The sequence below is a fragment of the Ictidomys tridecemlineatus genome, chromosome 9 (assembly GCF_052094955.1).
Source record: "Ictidomys tridecemlineatus isolate mIctTri1 chromosome 9, mIctTri1.hap1, whole genome shotgun sequence".
NCBI classification, from domain to species: domain Eukaryota; kingdom Metazoa; phylum Chordata; class Mammalia; order Rodentia; family Sciuridae; genus Ictidomys; species Ictidomys tridecemlineatus.
Genome location: NC_135485.1, coordinates 101,885,711 through 101,903,441, shown reverse-complemented (window position 1 = coordinate 101,903,441; position 17,731 = coordinate 101,885,711). Strand labels below are relative to the sequence as shown.

General features: G+C 35.2%; 1 protein-coding gene across 3 annotated transcripts in view; it reads right to left on the bottom strand.

Annotated features, from left to right (window-relative positions):
- Positions 1-17,731, bottom strand: part of Ppp3ca (protein phosphatase 3 catalytic subunit alpha) — a 305,087-nt gene that overhangs the window by 43,802 nt on the left and 243,554 nt on the right. For all 3 annotated transcript variants that reach the window (XM_078021875.1, XM_078021873.1, XM_078021874.1), the window contains exons 7-8: positions 13,211-13,288; positions 10,963-11,057 (exon numbers count right to left, since the gene is read on the bottom strand). In XM_078021875.1, coding sequence (XP_077878001.1) covers positions 10,963-11,057; positions 13,211-13,288 — 173 coding nt within the window. The remainder of the gene's footprint in view (positions 1-10,962; positions 11,058-13,210; positions 13,289-17,731) is intronic.

The window sequence follows — 17,731 nt, the reverse complement described above, 5'->3', positions numbered from 1 at the left end:
GGTAAAGTGGGACAGAAAAGAAACAAAAATGAGAGGAAACCAAATAGGGACATTCCAGAATCACATTATATTCATCCAGAAATAGTAAAAAAAAAATGTGTAATAGATCTAAGATATGTTTTCTTTCCCATCCTTCTACCTACAGATGCACTCGCAGAAAAAAAAACAAAAACCTAGCACCTATATGTTTGGGCAAAGTCCTACCATTAGAATGAGGTGTAAAGGCTTGGTAGATATAGTTCTTGAGGTAGGATGCATATACTCATATTCTATGCTGGTATGTTGCATGAAAGGGGTGTGAATTCTGGGAAACAAGCTATACAGTTTTTTAAAATCTTCTTTTTCTCAAAATGATTCCTTTGGTGGTATAATTTTCATTTAAGATTATGAGGATATATATATTCCCACTTGGGTGAATGGGGAAGGAAAGTACAACCATTTGTGTGTGTGTGTGTGTGTGTATATATATATATATATATATATATATATATATATGTATATATATATAGGCATACTTTATGTACATATAAACACAGCCTTTATGATTCCTTGTATTATTGTTATTATCCACTTAGATAAAAGGCAATTTACTAATTCATGATGGTTACTGTATTTGGTGAGCAAGGATTGCCCTTATAACTCATTTTTACTGTATACCTCATAGGATTAGCCATAAAGCATGTGTTTATATCATTTATCAATATAGATCTCCGCTTTTCAATTTGTAGTAATTTGGCCATAATGATATTCTTCATATGAGGAATTTAACAATTACACTACATGATTTAGTACCTAATACAGAGTTCGTCATAGGCAAATTCTAAGTAAGTTCCATATCATGACTAAATTTCAAACAACATAAACATTTATTATTAGTGGATACCCACAATATATATATAACTTGAAACTGCAAGATAATGAATTTCTAACAATAAATTTTACTGTGTATATTTAAGGTCTATAGCACGTTGTTATATGATACCCATAAAAAGTACCACATTAACTATAATGAAACAAATTAACATTTTCAACATCTCACATAACTACTGCTGCTTGTTTTTGTGATCAGAGCAGCTATATTTCTACTCATTTGTATGTGCCAAAGGCACACTTGTGTCACCACATATCATACTTTTATGACTACATGTAGCCTTAGCCCCGTTCCTCTTACTTCATCCAGTGGGAAAGTCTTCTCAACCTTTATATATCTTTTATCCTTATATATGTCAGCTTCATGGTGCCTACAATAACTGCTTTAGCTTTTTTTATAAGCTTCTTTCATAAAATTTGGTTAATTTATCTTATCTATACCAAGGAGGGGGATACACTAAATATTTCTGTGAAATAACTTGAGTCGAACTTATACTTACACGTGTTGGTGTGTTCAAGCATATCCCATGCACATTTAAGAACATGTGCTTCCCTTCTTAATATAGCATTAGCAAATTACAGACCAGATTATTATTCAAATACAGAAATGTGAGTAAAGTGGTCAAAGGAAGAGGAGGGAAGAGATGAAGAGGCATAAATCCCTTTGATGCTTTTACAGTGTTATATACTAAATCTGCCATATAGTTGATGGTCAATTGTGTTGGTTGAAGATAAGATCAAGAAAAGGAAAGAGAAAGCAAGGACAAGAGGGAGAGGAGAAGAAGAAAGAAAAAAAAAACAGCAGGAACAAAGACAAAGAAGTTTTCAGAAACATAGAATATGATCTTACCAGAATACTAATCACATAACTAACCCTGTATGAACAGAAGTCTGAGGGGAACATGAAGGAATTTAGAAAACAAAGGCACTGTGTCACCTCGGAGGCCACACTCTTTGTTTTCAAATTGCAGGGGTATGTAATAGAAATCAAGTAATATTGGCTCTGTCATAGCAATTACATGAACATTATTTTCTCCTTATTTCAGCTTTACCTTCCCAACTTGTAAAATGGAAATGATAATAACTTGATTTCCTACTTTTCATGTACAAGGATTGAATCTAATATATGATCAATATACACGATAACACATATGATCAGATGAAATACTTGTCACCTGAGAAATGTGAAGTGCCATGTGTCAGTTTCAAATTCCTTAAGGAGGAGTTGTCAGTCTGTTTTGATAGCTCGCCATTTTATAATTCCACATTATGGGTCACATCTATATAGTGGGATGCAGAGAATCTGGGGCCAAAAAGTGATCCTGGGATTTAACTCAAATCAAGTCAAACAGTGCGAATCACTACTACCACCAAAATCACACAGAAAATTGAATTTCTTCCAGTACATGTATTTTGTTAACAAGAAAGAATTACTGATGAGTTCTTTACCACTTTCAGCTTAAAAACTGTTTTATGTTCTAATAATTATTATAATGCTCAAAGGAGGCCAATGTAAGTCCAAACTAACAAATTAGAGCTTTGGCAGGAACTTTAAGATTCAAGGAGGAGATGTAAGGTCACAGTAAGCACTGTGCCCCTGGCCTGCTGTCATTCAGTGCAGGTGATACTTACATATCCAAATGTAAAGTAAGGGTAAGTGTGTCCTGATGGGAGGCACCTGGAAACCACAGATCCATAACAGAACCACCTCTCAATCTTGTAGTTGGTATGAAGCCTTGAGCTATAGCTTACATTGGTTTTAGATTGGTATCTCTTAAGATATTCCTGGTACTGAGTTGGGGTTAGTCCAGACACTTGCTATCAACATTGTTTCCCATGAAAATAATGGACTTTGGTAGGTCTAGAATTTCTGTATAATGAATATAAAGTGACAGTCTATTAATTCAAGTCTTTAACATTACTTATATTGTACTGTCCCTCTTCCCAATAAATGCTTTGTAGTGAATTAGATTTCTAGAATAGTAGTTTCAATCCATTGTAAGAATCTTTTGACCATCAGAGCTATCAGAAAAAAAGGATTTCAATGTCTCAAGACGCATTTCTTGGTTGTTCCTGATCAAGGGACAAAAGGACATCTGAATCTTTGTGAAAATGTATGGAAGCTTCATTCAGCTTGAAGGTAGGGCCTTTGTTTCTGTTAAGATCCCACATAATTGTGAGATCTGAAATCCAGTAATTCTATAGACAAACCCCTGTGAAAAATAAATATTTTACTCACATTATCACTTTGTTGAAGGTCCACAGTTACTTTACCAAGAAGGTTATTTATTATTATTATTTATTAGAGCAAAGGTACATAGATTACTTGTAGATTAATGAAGTAGAAATATACACTGAGAATAATTCTTAAACATTAAATCTTAATGGCTAGTTTTCTACTTTACCATTATTTCCATTAATTCAATGTTTAAATGAAAGCAAGAGCATACTGGCCTAAAACCAACCTACATAAAAAGTGGCCTGCGGCAGTGACACTTACGCATTGGAACTGAATAAATAAAGGCACAAGTGTAAGTGCTTGAGGGGCTACAGTTTAAAGGGAGAGATGAATTATTTATTTTAAAAAATGCAAAGAGTATTCTTACTACATTTTTTTAAAATAATGGAAATATTTGGATACCTAGCACTTCACATAATTTTGAAGTGATAATAAATGACTTTTCGTTTCAAAAGCTTTTCTTTTCACATTGAAGAACAGTTAGAGTCACCTAAACACAACAGAGCCATGATTTGAAGAGCTTTTCCCTGTGAAAATTGCCCTGAGATCTTTCATACAACAAAGCTAAGGACAGAGGTTAATAGGTTGACTCTGGAGGCAGCAGGCTGAATTTCCATCTCAGTGCTCTCTGTTGACCAGCTTCTGTGAACCCTGGGGAAAATGTGCAATCCCTCTGTGCCCTAGCTTTTCAACTATCTAATCAAGATTATAAGGTATTTCATAGGGCTGTCGAGAGAGTAAATACATTTACACATAGAAAACACTTTCAGCAGTGTCTGCATATGGTAAGTCCTAAAACAATGCTGTTACTGGTATTATTGGCTATTCGTAGGAATAAAGTAAATAGCATATGCATAGTATGCTATCAAAATCAAGGGAAATACTAACATTTACAAGACACATTACCAACTTCAGATTCTAAAGAAATATATTCAGCTGTATCATTCACAGTGACAACAAAAATGACAATGGAAAAGAAAAGGTAACAATCACAGAGGGACAAATTGCACATGTTTAGGGGCCTTGGATTTGAAGTCAGTGAATAGAGGCTCTCTGCTGAAACCTCTCCAATGATTGTTATCTGTCCTTCTCAGATAAAACTGATCAAAACTTCCTAATCTCAAATGCTGTTCAGTCTTAAATGTCTACATCAATTTCTTTTCTTTTCTATGAACTTATATTCATAATAAAAGAATTAACATTGAGTTTTTGCCCATAGTTTCTGTTTGGCCCCTCATAAATTCTTATATTCTACACTTTTTCTTGGTAGATTCTCTTAGTTTTAATAGTTATTAAGAAGAAATTACCTGTATAGTGAGTACAATTGTAAGATACTCCTAGGGCTAAAGAATAACAATGTTTATTGAATAAATCCAAAAAAATGAATTTTTTGAGGAAAAGTATCTAATATATTGTTTTGCTTAAGATTAAAAAAAACCCACAAAAGCAAAACAAAACAGAAAGTGAAGAACTAAGCCTACACTTTGTCAGCAAACATCAAATAACAAAATACTGCCATGAATATACGTTTACAATTTTTAAATATTAAAATAAGCGATCTAAGGTAAAGAGTCATGCAAAACCAATTAAGAAGATTTTTAGAGATGGTGGGGAAAAAATCAAGAGCTGGCAAAACTGCAGCCATGGGAAAAACAACAACAACAACAACAAAAAACCCTCTGAATCAATTTTATCCAAAGTGTAAACAACTAGCAATCCTATTTACACTTGTAGTTTTAAGGACACAAAAAATTCTTGAAAAATGTTTGTGTCAATGATAAATGTTACAACCAAACTTGACAGTCTTTGGACTCTGTAAAAATGGAATTTTGTTGTAAAACATGGTTCAACTTTGTAGGAAAGTGATTTTTGTGACATGTGTAAAGTAAGAGGTGCAACTCAGGGTGATATGTGACCTGGGGGTACCTGGGCCCAGTTGCACTCTCCTTTCAGAAATCCCTCATCTCATTCTGGCACCCAGGATAAGGATGTAATCTAGTTGGTTATGAATTTGGCTCCTACACCAGGATGACACCAGATATCAAGAACCTAGTGGAAAAACACATGGTGCAGTAAGGAATGAGCTTCTCAGGTCCGCCATTCGACACCATATAGATCCCCTGCTAGAAGTCGGGGACCAAGGCAAGCTGGCTTCTAATGTGGTGCATTTGTTCCCAGATGTTCACATCAGGATCATTAATAAGATTCTTATCTTGGTTCATGATATCAGCACTTATTATAATGGCATTTTTCTGCCAAATAAGAATTTCTTTTTATTTATCAATGTTATCTTCTTGGAAAATATTTGAGGTTATTGACAATGTCATATTTTGGTAACACACACAAAAATGCTTTTTATTAATCAGCAATTCTATTAAGTTGTATAATTAAAAAAATCTAAATATCCCAACAGATTTTTCCCAGGCCTGGTGATGCATGTCTATAGTTTTAGCGACTCAGAAGGCTAAGGCAGGAGGATCTTGAGTTTAAAGTCAGCCTCAGCAAAAGCAAGGCACCTAGCACCTCAGTGAGACCCTGTCTCTAAGTAAAATACAAAAAATAGGGTTGGGGATGTGGCTCAGTGGTTCAGTGCTCCTGAGTTCAAACTCCAGTACCCCTCTAAAAAATGGTAGACTTAGCTGTGCACAATGGTGAATTCCTGTAATTCCAGTGACTCAGCAGGCTGTGGCAGGAGGATCACAGGAGGAGGATTCAAAGTTAGCCTCAGCAACTTAGAGAGACTCTGAGCAAATTAGTGAGACCTTGTCTCAAAATTGAAAAAATAAAAAGAGCTGTGGCTGTGGCTTAGTGGTTAAGTGCCCCTGGGTTCAATCACTGATACCAAAGGGGGGGGGGAGACTTTTGCATCTTAAAATTATAGTAAATGATATTCTTCTTTTCCATCTTCTCAATCCAATTTTCCATCTCTCTCTTCCCAAGTATTTTAATATTAAATTCATTTATTCCCTTGGCTGTCATTTTAATCTCTGGTCTTGATTGCTATATTAGTTTGGTTGCTATTTCTATTTTCCTCTCAACCCAAAATATGTTTCATTTAATAAATTTCCTTAATTTTACTGACAGTACCTGAAATAGTTTTAAACCTCTGGTATATATGATTACATTTATCTAAATATATCCTATATATCTATTAGCTCACCCACTCACCCACCCACCCAAGAACTCATATGAATTATAGAAAACTTGACCCACATGGAAATCCTATGCAATCTAACTTAGATTCCTTTGAAGCACAGGTGTTTCTGTAGAGAAAAAGGACCTGCTCTTTTTTTTAATCAGGTGTAAAACACAGTTTTCCAGAGGTTCATTAGAGTATTTGTACAAACTAAAAATTTTAAAGCAGTGTTTACATCTGCCACAGTATTTCTGAATTCTAAGTGATTGTACTCTTAAATTTCACTTTCTCAGTTAAGCTCTTCTGTTCCCATAGACTAATTTCCAAATACTACTCTTTTCTTTGTAGCATTTTCCAAATATTCTTTAATTTTTATTGGTTGAATTATTTACTGATTATCTATCACATTGCAAGATTATAAAGCACACTGGGGCAAAGACCATGTCTGCCTTGTTTAAATTATATCCCCAACACCTAGCATGGTGCTTGATGTATACCAAGTTTTTGGTAAAAGTTTGTTGTATTGGTGTATGGATATGGTGGAAGCCATTTTTCCAGGAGGCAAATTATGAAGAAAAAAATGAAAACTATGTTTCATTACTTCATTTTTCATCTGATATATTTAAAGAATCAGGAAATAACTTTTCCTTTAGGGATCAGATTCACAGAAGAAAAACAATTCAAATGCACAAAGTGCTTTGCAAATGTTTAACTCCAATTTGGAAAGGGCATTGGCACTGATTACGGCAATAATTTCAAGTGAGATAAAAAAAAAATCTCTGGGTCAATATTGATAGGGTACTTATTGGGCACTGTCTTCTATTAATTCCTAGAAGAAAAATGCTCCAATTGATTCATGTATCGACTGCCTACCAGGTACAATGTATGCAGTCTGGCTTCACAATATGAATGTACCATGTACAATGTTAATTCAAAAGCTTCATATTTCAAATAAAAAATAAATAAATGATCGGCATGTAACTGAAATTTATGGGAAAGCTAACTAAAAATATATGATATGTATAAGAAAAAATGACTGGCACTGAAAACATTCAAAGGGGGTCTTCATGGAAACAGAGATGGAAAGGGTCTAATCTACCTAGATGGGCAGGGTGCAAGTCAAGCATTTTAGATGGAGAGAAGTATGTGGGCCAAGGTGTGGAGAGATGGAAAGTCAAAAGTTGTTGAGGGAAATGAGCAGAACAAGTTGGCTACAGAAAAGGGTTCATTCAGAAGTGAAGAGGGAGGTCATAAGGTAGGTAAAATAATATATAGTGAAATGATAAGTAAAAAGCTGAAGAGAAGCATCCTTTTCCTGCCAGCTTTTGTGAAGCCCTGAACTAACATGTGGCATAATAATAACCTAACATATTCAATGACGATAATATCTTAATATTGCACAGCACTTTGTTTCAAAGCAATTCCATGTATTAGTCACAAAAGAACATTTTTCCCTCATTTTACAGAGATAGCACTGCACATCCAATAAATCTAACTAAGTTATTTGTTTAATGTGATTCAAACCTACATCTTTTGCCCTGGCATCTTGCAGTGGTCAGAGTGAGGAAACAGAAGCAGGGAGACCAGTGAGAAAACTATTATGTTACGGCAGACTGCAAAGGATAAGAGCTGACAGAATTAATGTGGGCTTCACCAAGAGATGGAACACTCAGTCCTCACTTTCCAAGCATTTCTTATTAGCTATAAGCCACTAAGGACCACTAATCAGAACTATTGGATATATAAATACACATCTGATCACAACTATTACTCTTTTTAATTAAGATGGAAGAACAAACATACTTTTATTTTTTCAGAGAGAGTCACTGGTGTCTTAATCTGCAGGAGCTTTACAAATCAAACCATAACATAACTATTGGGTTATAATTCCAGAATCCTTTATGGTCATCCATCTCTAAGAATCAGATGTTTAACTCAGAGATTCTTCAGTGTTATTTTTCTATTAATTGTATTTTGGAGGATCTCACAACCCAATTTCATTGCACTGCTTTTTAATATTCTAGTTAACACTGATTTTATTCAAAAAGAATAATCTTCACTTTAGCTGTGAATAATTGACTCCCACTCCCAGATACTGTACACACTGTTAGCATAATAGCTTTAAAGTGCTTCAGAAAATTTACACAAAAGTCTTTTGAAATTATGTTCTAACTGAAGAATATGTCTTTCTTTTTCCTATCAGTTTATCCTTTTCTCTTGGGAGAATTTCTTGTTTTATGAAAAGGTTCCCAAAATGAAACACTTTTATCTCCTTCCAAAAAGACTGCTCTACCCTAAGGCAAGAGGAAAGAATAAAAGAACAACACAGTCTCAAAGATAGCTGTGGCCTGATACCTGTGTGTGTGTGTGTGTGTGTGTGTTTAAAAACACATGTGTTTTTAAGTTCCTACCTTGTTATCTCAGAACCATATACAAAGAAGCAACATACACCATATGTGACAAGTGGTTTTGGTCTTAACAAAAATCATATTACCTACAATTAGAAATAACAAAAAGAGGCAAGACCATTCTTATGGAATAAAATCCCATTTTAATTTTTATTATTCTATTTTTGTTTAATTGCTAGAAACCTTGTTTGTATGTGCAACTTAGCAATCAGTCTCTGAAAAGAACATAACTTTTTGGGTGTTCCTTTCCCTAGGTTTAATAGAACAAAGTTTAAATGACATAGAATAATAAAAACTTGTGTTCATATTTTACACACCTAAGATAAATTATAGGTTCCTGATGGGATGTGTAATACGACCTACTGAGTTCTTAAACTGCTTGGTGCTACTTCAGGTGCCCTCTATAGAGCAAGACTGAAAACCCTGGGAATTGATTTTATACACAAAGTATTTGCTGCTTTAAAAAAAAATCACTTGTTTTGACTTTGTGTTTTCCTCTTTCTCACCAAACACTGGCCAATATTTATGATTCAGGTCATATTTTATCTCAAACAAGGACTTCTCTGACCATTCCAGAAAACTACCCCTTGTCAAATGTATTTCATATTGAGTCCCTTGATTTCAGCTAAATCACGTTATGTCTTATATTTTTAGTAAGCCACTAAAATCTTGCTTTGTCAACTGCCTTACAAACACATGGCATGCAGAGGACACATGTTATTTGACTTTGCAAACTTCTTGCCACAAGAGGCAGCACCTCATTTCTAGAATTGTCTTGTGCTCCCTGCCCCCCTCAAGTGTGACAGAAACTGCATTGTGTCTACTGATAATTATGCTCCCGAGTACAGAAAAGGGGACCATAACTGTCAATATAGTCATGAAAAAGATTGCACAGTGATGGAAAACTCCATCCAGCAGATGTCTCTCTCTGGGCTCTTGGGAAGGGAGTGGGAGGGTTGTAGGCTCCATCTGTAGGAAAGAGCAAGTGTGTGGAGGGAGAAGTAAGGAACAGAAGGAGAGGTGGGGCAGCACTGTGATTACACCAGATTTGCCTTTTGTGGGAAGATCCCTGAGAGCTCCCAAATATATGAAGGTCAAGGTCTATCTCTGAGAAGGAGGAAGTGGGAAGTACTAGACAGGGAAAGTGGAACACCAGAAACCGAGGCAACAACCTATTAAAGACAGAACACTCAGCAGGCACTTGGGAATACTGGAGGTGAAAGCCCCTATTAGGCATCGTGGACACACGGCAGAAAGACATCCATCATACCTGACTTATGCATGGGAATGACTCCTAGTTTTCAGACTGACTCAGAAACCAGACTGCCTTTTTCTGCTTTTCCTGGACTATGGGTTGATTGAGTTTTCCCTTCTGGTCTCCAATTCTCTTAATCTCTGAAAGTTCTACTCAGACTTGATACTCATGTAATGTGCAGGCCAATATCAACTAGAGGTCATGTCACTTCTGCATTTGATCACCTATCCTGACATACCTATAATACCATGATTTCCAAATTAAGAAACTACCTTTATGAAAGAGGGTACTAATGGATCCCTTGCTTTTTCTTTTTTTATCCACAGTGAGTAAATAATGTCCTCTTGTTTCCCAGTTCCCCCTCACCACCTCCAGGCATACTGAATATGGAATTTCAGAAAGCAAGTACAGGTCACTGAACTTGATGGTTAGGTTTCATCCCAGTTCATTACTTCCTAAATGAGTGACCTCAGGCAAGGCAATTAACCACAGGGATTGATTCTGCAAATCAAAAAGGGGAAGATTTGGCTATAATATTTACCCTTGGAGCTTACTTTTGCTTATTTTTAATTTTTTTTTTAAGAAATGAAGCCATACTTGCCTAGAAAGAAGACTCTTGGTAGGTGCTCAATAAATACAATTTGAACTTGAATTTCAAGCTATAGTTTCTTTAAGCTGCACACTTTTTTTGCTGATCAGTTATACACAGGATCTCACTACTCTCATTCAAATACACATCCTTTTTAGGGATCATGATATTAGATTACCTCTCATTGTTTTTTTAAAATATCTTTAACTGCCAGAGCAGCAGCTGATATTCTTTACAGACTTTAGAAATGTCTTGAAAAATATTTTAAAGGTACCAGTGCCTGGACCCCACCACTAGTCAAATGTGTTTCCATGTGTAATCACAAAATTGGCATCAAACAAAAATTGAAAAAGTAAGAGAAAAATAAATGGTTAAAAATCCTTAAATCCAAACCAAAATAAGGCAAGTTAAAGATTAATTGCACATATTATACAAGACCGCAAGAAGAGTTTAAAAAGGTCTTACCTTTGTTATTGTATACATCTAAATAATTTGGTGCTGAAAAAATTGTAATTAGAGAAGGGAAGCCTGTTGTTTGGCTTTTCCTGTACATGCGATACCTAAAAACAACAAATATGAGTTAAAAAAAGGGTTAGTGTGCAAAAAGGGTGATAATTCATTACAGATTTGGAAATAGAAATTTAAATGAATTAAGTTCTATCTTTCAAAAAGGATTCAGTTACATAATACTAAATAAAATTTTCTCTCTGAAGTCTCTTATAATCCATTTCAGGATTGACAATGAAAACATACAATCGTGTATAATTTTCAAACAGATATGTTCTAAATTCAGCAAACCTCAGGGGAAGACAGGATTTTGTGGAAAACCACAGTTTATTTGCTTACTTAAAAATGTGTTGTGTGAATCAATTAATATCAACAGGACTTTTTATTGAAAACGAGCAATTGATGAATCTCTCCTTGGGGAAATTGTGAATATGTCATCCAGTTTTTTGTTTCTTATTGTTGTCAAGTACACACAGCCAGCTTCAGTATAGAAAGTCAAGGTGCTAGGATTAAGAGTGTTGCTACTGTCTTTCACACTGATCTTTTTCCCCTTGACAAAGCTCAGTTCCATAAACAAAATGCTTCTAGAATATTTCAAGAAGATTTTACTAGTTGTTTTCTTCAGAGAAAAGTAGTATACCTGAACAATTTCAAAAAGAAAAAAATCCAAATCTTTTTAAATTTATAAATTTTAAAATGGCTACCTATCTATCAAAAGCTACTATTTGAACTACTTTAAGAACCAAGCTATATAAGGCACAGTTCATCTACCAGAAATAACAAATGTAAGACACCAATAAAATGATAAAATTTTGTTTTCTAGCCATGCTTCTAAGTGGGTATTCCTTAAATCTATTTCATAGAATTCATGAGATTCTTTTTTTGCCCTGATGGAAAAGATGCCCTGATTATTTGAGAAGTAGAGTGCTGTTTTATAAATTAGTTTTGTTTTAGTAGAAAAATGTGACTGGATTGCTGGTTTATTTCCAAAGTTCTTGTAGCTGGTCTGTTTTAGTACTGATTGATTAAATATTACCCTGCTGAGACAATAATCTTTAACTTGCAGACACCAGCAAAGCTTGGTAATAAATAAAATTCTAAAATGGAAACAGTCTACAGATGTCCAAAAATTTAATCAGATATAAATTTCCAAAAATTTAATCAGATATTCTTTGAAAAGAAATCACTCAGTCCAAGCAAAATGCTTATATATAACCTTCATATAATACTGAAGACTTATAGAAAAAATGGCCTGGTTATAAGTGGCAAGTCTTTGTATATTGCTCTATTTATTGGACCACTTTATGTCAAAAATATTGGCAACTTTCTGAAAGTATAATGGTTATCAAGATAATTGATTGATCTTCTCTCTATTGATGAAACGCTTCAAAAATAGCTAACTTTGAAAGGAACTTAAGTTTCTGCCTTGTTCCTGGAGCATACTTGATGGGGGCCTTCAATGTAGGTATCCTATGTTGTCAATTTCAGAAAAGTTGTAAAATCCAATATTGAAAATATGAATGAATGCATTTAATAATTTAAAGGCAAACAATGCCTTTCAGTGGAGCATAATGGAAAAGGATATTCAAAGTCAAATCCTAAATTTGTTATGCTAATTTCTTCCTCATGTAGATTTAATGAACTGCTGAAGTGAACATATTTGACATTTCTTAGTTTTCTAAACTCTGAAAATTGATCTATGGTTTAAAAATTTACCAATCAATACAAAATCAATTTTATGTAATTATTTGCTTAGAACATATGAGTTTTTCCTTTGTTTAAATGTCCCTATATGTTTTTTTTCCTTTAGAGCTCTACAGTGATCAGGAATAGCATTCTTTAAAACAAAAATATAACATGCAATATATTTTAAATATATACATGAGATTCTCATTCATCTTGCCAACCAAGACTGAAACGTAGCTGGTCATTTACTCAATTAGAAGACAGTGGTCAAAGTAGGAACTGGAAGAAATAAGGGAGGAGGTTGCCTTACAGTACTTTAGAAAAGCTGAAAATTGACTTGTTTAAGCTAAAGACTGAAGAACTTTAAAAGGGGCTTTACCACCAGGGACTCTGCCCTACCTGCCTTGTTAGTGACCATTTAAGACCTAATTCTGTCTGGGAATCCACAGGGCCTGAGCACAGGAGGAAGTTTTCAGAAAGGGGCAATGCACAGTTTTCCCAAATCCTCAAGTCTGCTTACCCTGCATCTTGGGCTTCATGGGCTCGGAGTATAGATAACAAGTTATTGTGCTGCAAGAATTCACAAACAGCTGGGTAACTGTCAGAGACAAAAAAAAAAAAGAGAAGTATCTGTTATCAAGTCATCAGGAGTCCCATATTCACCTCTGATATCCAGACCAGTTTGATAGGGCATAATCAAACATACACCATTCCTGAAACAAGCTTCTTGGCTCTAAGGACAGTTTGTCTCTATGGCAGAAAAGGCACCTACAGCAGTAATCATGATCAAACAGGGATGTATGTGAATTGCAAACAAAACCAACCAGGCCATTATACAATAACAGTGGAGTGTTCACTCTCAGTCATGATCAATTTTTATAAATTTCCATTTAAATACAAAGTAAACAGAAACATAAATATATCACGAGAATGAAACCTCAATATTCCCAAACATGACACCGTTTGTACATGTGCTTGCATGCACAAGTGTGCAACAGAAAAGTGAGCTAGGAAATGCAGGAGAGTAAGTGTACTAGGAAATCAAATTCGCCTGATCTAATATTGTGGGTACATTAAGCTGACTGTATTGTGGCAACATCTAAATAAAATTATAGACATTCACAAGATTTTTAAATTGTACATTATATATTATCAAGAGCAGTTCATCTCAAAACTTATTTATCTTGACTTAGTAAATATATCCAATATACAATTATTATGTTTGCCTTAAAAGTTTCAAACTCGAAGGACTCCATTGTAAGTGAAATTGAAACTACAAATTAGAATTTTAGAAACCTTTTTTACAATCACAATATCTCTGCTGTACAAGTTTTTAATGAGATAAATGTGCGTTATAAAAATGAATTTTGACAATTCAAGACCAATACTCATAAACAAACTGCAGATATTTACTAAAACCTACTCTATACATACGATAGACAGCATTCATCAATTATAAAATAGCACTTTGTGGTAATATTTTAGCTGTTTATACTACTAAAATAATTTATCATAAAAATGATGAATGTAGTTTCTATGCTACATTTGTATAACTTCTCTCATCAATAGGAAAAAAATACCACTAAGATGGCACAGAGTTATACATCAATTGATTGTAAGAAAGTTTCAGTTCTTTAACAAAAATGGGATCAAATGCTGAAAATGATTTCTGTGCACATCTGTGTGTGTGTGTGTGTGTGTGTGTGTGTGTGTGTGTGTTGCAAGACAGAGAAAAAAAGGAGATATGCATGAGGCCCCCACTTCCTAGCTGTCCCAGGTCCATCTGGTCAATAAGCATCCACCTAATTAGTCAGGAGTATGTCTGAGAGACTGGTGAAGATGGCCTATGCCTCTCTGTGGGAATGTGCCCATCTGGTATCTAAGACCAGGAACTGATTAACCCATGTCTTCAAAGTCTGTTCTACTTAATGAAAAGGTGAGTCTCTACCCTTTTCATCTAAGTTGGGAAAATAAATCTTTATTTCAGAGACAATGGCTGGCCTTTCAAAAACAGCAGGTTTGTTTGGTACATATTTAGCTATAAATGCCCAGCTAAGGAGTGTCATTGAGTATGTTCTAAATGAATGTTCCTCCCCGTCTCTTGAGCGCTTTATAGTCCTGCTGCCTTTGAGGCTTTATAAGACAGTGTATTGTCTTGTTACATTGTTGGATGGGGACTGCTTGCCTGGTTTGTCACTTGCCTTTGTGTAAAATGGCTTGGTTATGCTCTCCCCCACTCCTGCCTTTTGAAACAATTTATACTCCTCTGATGAAAATATAATTGCAATATATTTTATTCATGCTAATTTTGATACCATAATATGTTTAGACTGTGTTTTTCCTCATGAAAAAAATATGACTTTGAATGGAAACCTGACAAAAATAAAATTAACTAAGCAGCAATTTGTTGATTAATAGTATTATATAAGGTACACTTCTATTATTTACATGGAAAAAACTCGTTTTGAAGAAAAAAAAACCATAAATTTAAAAACATGCATAATTAAATACTCAAGCTTTTAAAGAATTATCCTAAATAATTTTTAGAAAATAATCAAGTATCCCCTAGATTCCCATTACTGATGAAATACTTGCCAAGGGTGCATTAAAATCTTAAATAGTATTTGAAAAACAACCAAAACATTCTACAACATTTCTATGCTTTTTTAAAGAAAATGATCACAAAACAAAAGATTCAAGCTGAAAATCCATATATTTATATGTAATAAAATATATGGCTTTTCATAAATATATATGTATATATATATGTGTGTGTGTGTGTGAGAGTGTGTGTCAGATAAAGATAAAATAGCACAAGTTTTATAAAACCATTATGAAGCAAGAAAGCATTTGATTCTGCAGTTAATTAGGGAACTGTTCATGAAAAATCTCTTTTATGTGAGATCTTCAAGGAAATGATCTTTGTGAATGAGTAGATGGGAAAGGGGTAGAATCTTATCCAGAAGGGGTAGACAGAATGTGGACTAAGTAAGAACAAAGGTGAAGAAGGCAGAAAAGAGAAAAATGTGAGAAAAATAGTAGGAAAACCCAGTTGGTACTAAGCAAATAGCTCCATTATATTAGCTTTGTTCTGTTTGTTCTCCTCTTTTTCTTTCTACAGCATATTAAACTATAGTTTTGATGTTGAATTAATCCTCTCAGATTGAAGACTTTATGATTTTACCCAGCAGGTATTATTAGGATGTGGCTTTATGGTTATATCTTTGTAGACACTCCATGCGCATTTTTTTTTCTCCTTGAAAGGTGAATTCTTTGTTGAAATGATGCTTTTCACTAGAGAAGACTTCACCAAAAGCCCCCACACCCCAATCCCAATCAGTGCAGAACGGCTGCATCTTCTGCTTTTATAATGCACAGATCTAAGGTATCACTTATGTTGTGATGGAAAATATATTCACATATCTGCCCTCAGCAATAGTGAGTGTCTTAAGAGAGGGATGAACTGTTTTTCCCACTCTTCCCACCTAAACAGTTGGCAACAATCTGTCAGCTTACTAGAGCTCAAGTAGAGTTGGGGAGGTAGCCTCAAGAGAGGCACTTAAGCAAGTGAGAGGTGCAAAGGGTTTCTCCCCTGCCTGATGCTTCAGCAAAGCAGAGGCAGGAAGGCTGCAATCACTTTCCAAGGTACCTCATTGGCAGCCTCTACCTCCTAAGTGCCCTCAACCTGTCCCAGCCCTACTGCATTCTCACCTGCTTCTTGATATCTATTGTAGGTGGGCACTCAGCCCTGGATGATCTGAGTCTTCCAAGACACTGTCAGGCCTATCTTTTTCTAGTGCTTGCTGTATTTCTTCTTTGCCCCAGGGTTCTCCAACTAATTTGATTTTACCCACCAGGGCTCCAACTTTTCCTGCCAGGCTTCTGCAGAGCTTAAGTCCTTGCTTATACTTGGCTGCGGGCGGCCTCAGGAGTGGCAAGCAATCTTTATTGAAGGTAAACTTTTTATTTTATTTTGTGATGTTAGGGATTCAATCTAGGGTTCGTGTTTGCTGGGTAAGCACTCTACCACTTAGCTTCATCTGCAGCCCTACGGCAAACTTTTTATTGAAGTAAAAAACCAAAACAGAAAAGGGCACAAATCAAAAGATTACAACTTGATAACCTTCCACAGAGTGGACACCCTGTTAACTAATATTCAGATGAAGACAGGGAACATAACCCGAACCCAAGAAACTCATCGCTCCTTCATAATCATTCCCTTACTAAGTATCTGGCTTTTAACATTATAGATTAGCTTTCTCAGATGCTGAGCTCATTTGGATGGAATCATATAACATGTATGATTAGTAAATAGTACCTGGTCTCTTTTGCTCATAATTATACTTGTGCCACTCATCCATGTTGCTATGTGCAGTCTAATATAAATATTAAAGTTTATTATTCATGCTGTAACTTGGTACACATATGTACATATGTTTACTATGTGTAAAAATAGAACAGCTTAGTCATATGAATGCTCAGCTTCAGTGAACAACAAAGCAGCTAAATGTAATTTGGGAATAGAAGTGAAGTAAAACAACTCAAGTGGCCATGTTTTTTAAATTTAATTTATTTTTTAGGTGTAGATGGACACAACACAATGCCTTTATTTTTAATGTGGTGCTGAGGATTGAACCCGGGTCCTGCACATGCTAGGCAAGTGTTCTACCGCTGAGCCACAATCTCAGCCCCTCAAGTGGCCATTTTTGCAGAACTCCCCCACATTCTTTGCCTGTAAGAGCCTCCCCTCCATGACTGGATGGATATGTTCTCTTCATCCTTTCAAACTCTGGTAACACCTGGACCTAAAGTCCTAGTCCACCTTGTCTTTGGGTTAAGACTCCTAACTCCGTATTTGCATGCATGGGTGTAATGGCCTGCACACCTGTGACGGCACTATGTATCTTGCACTTGGTATGTTTTTGCTTTTTGCTCTCTGCTATTAGACTATCATTCCCTTAAAGGCAGAGACTCTGAGCATCTATACAACTTAGCAGAGGGCATACACGATAGGTGCTCAGCCAATGTTTGTTAAATAACT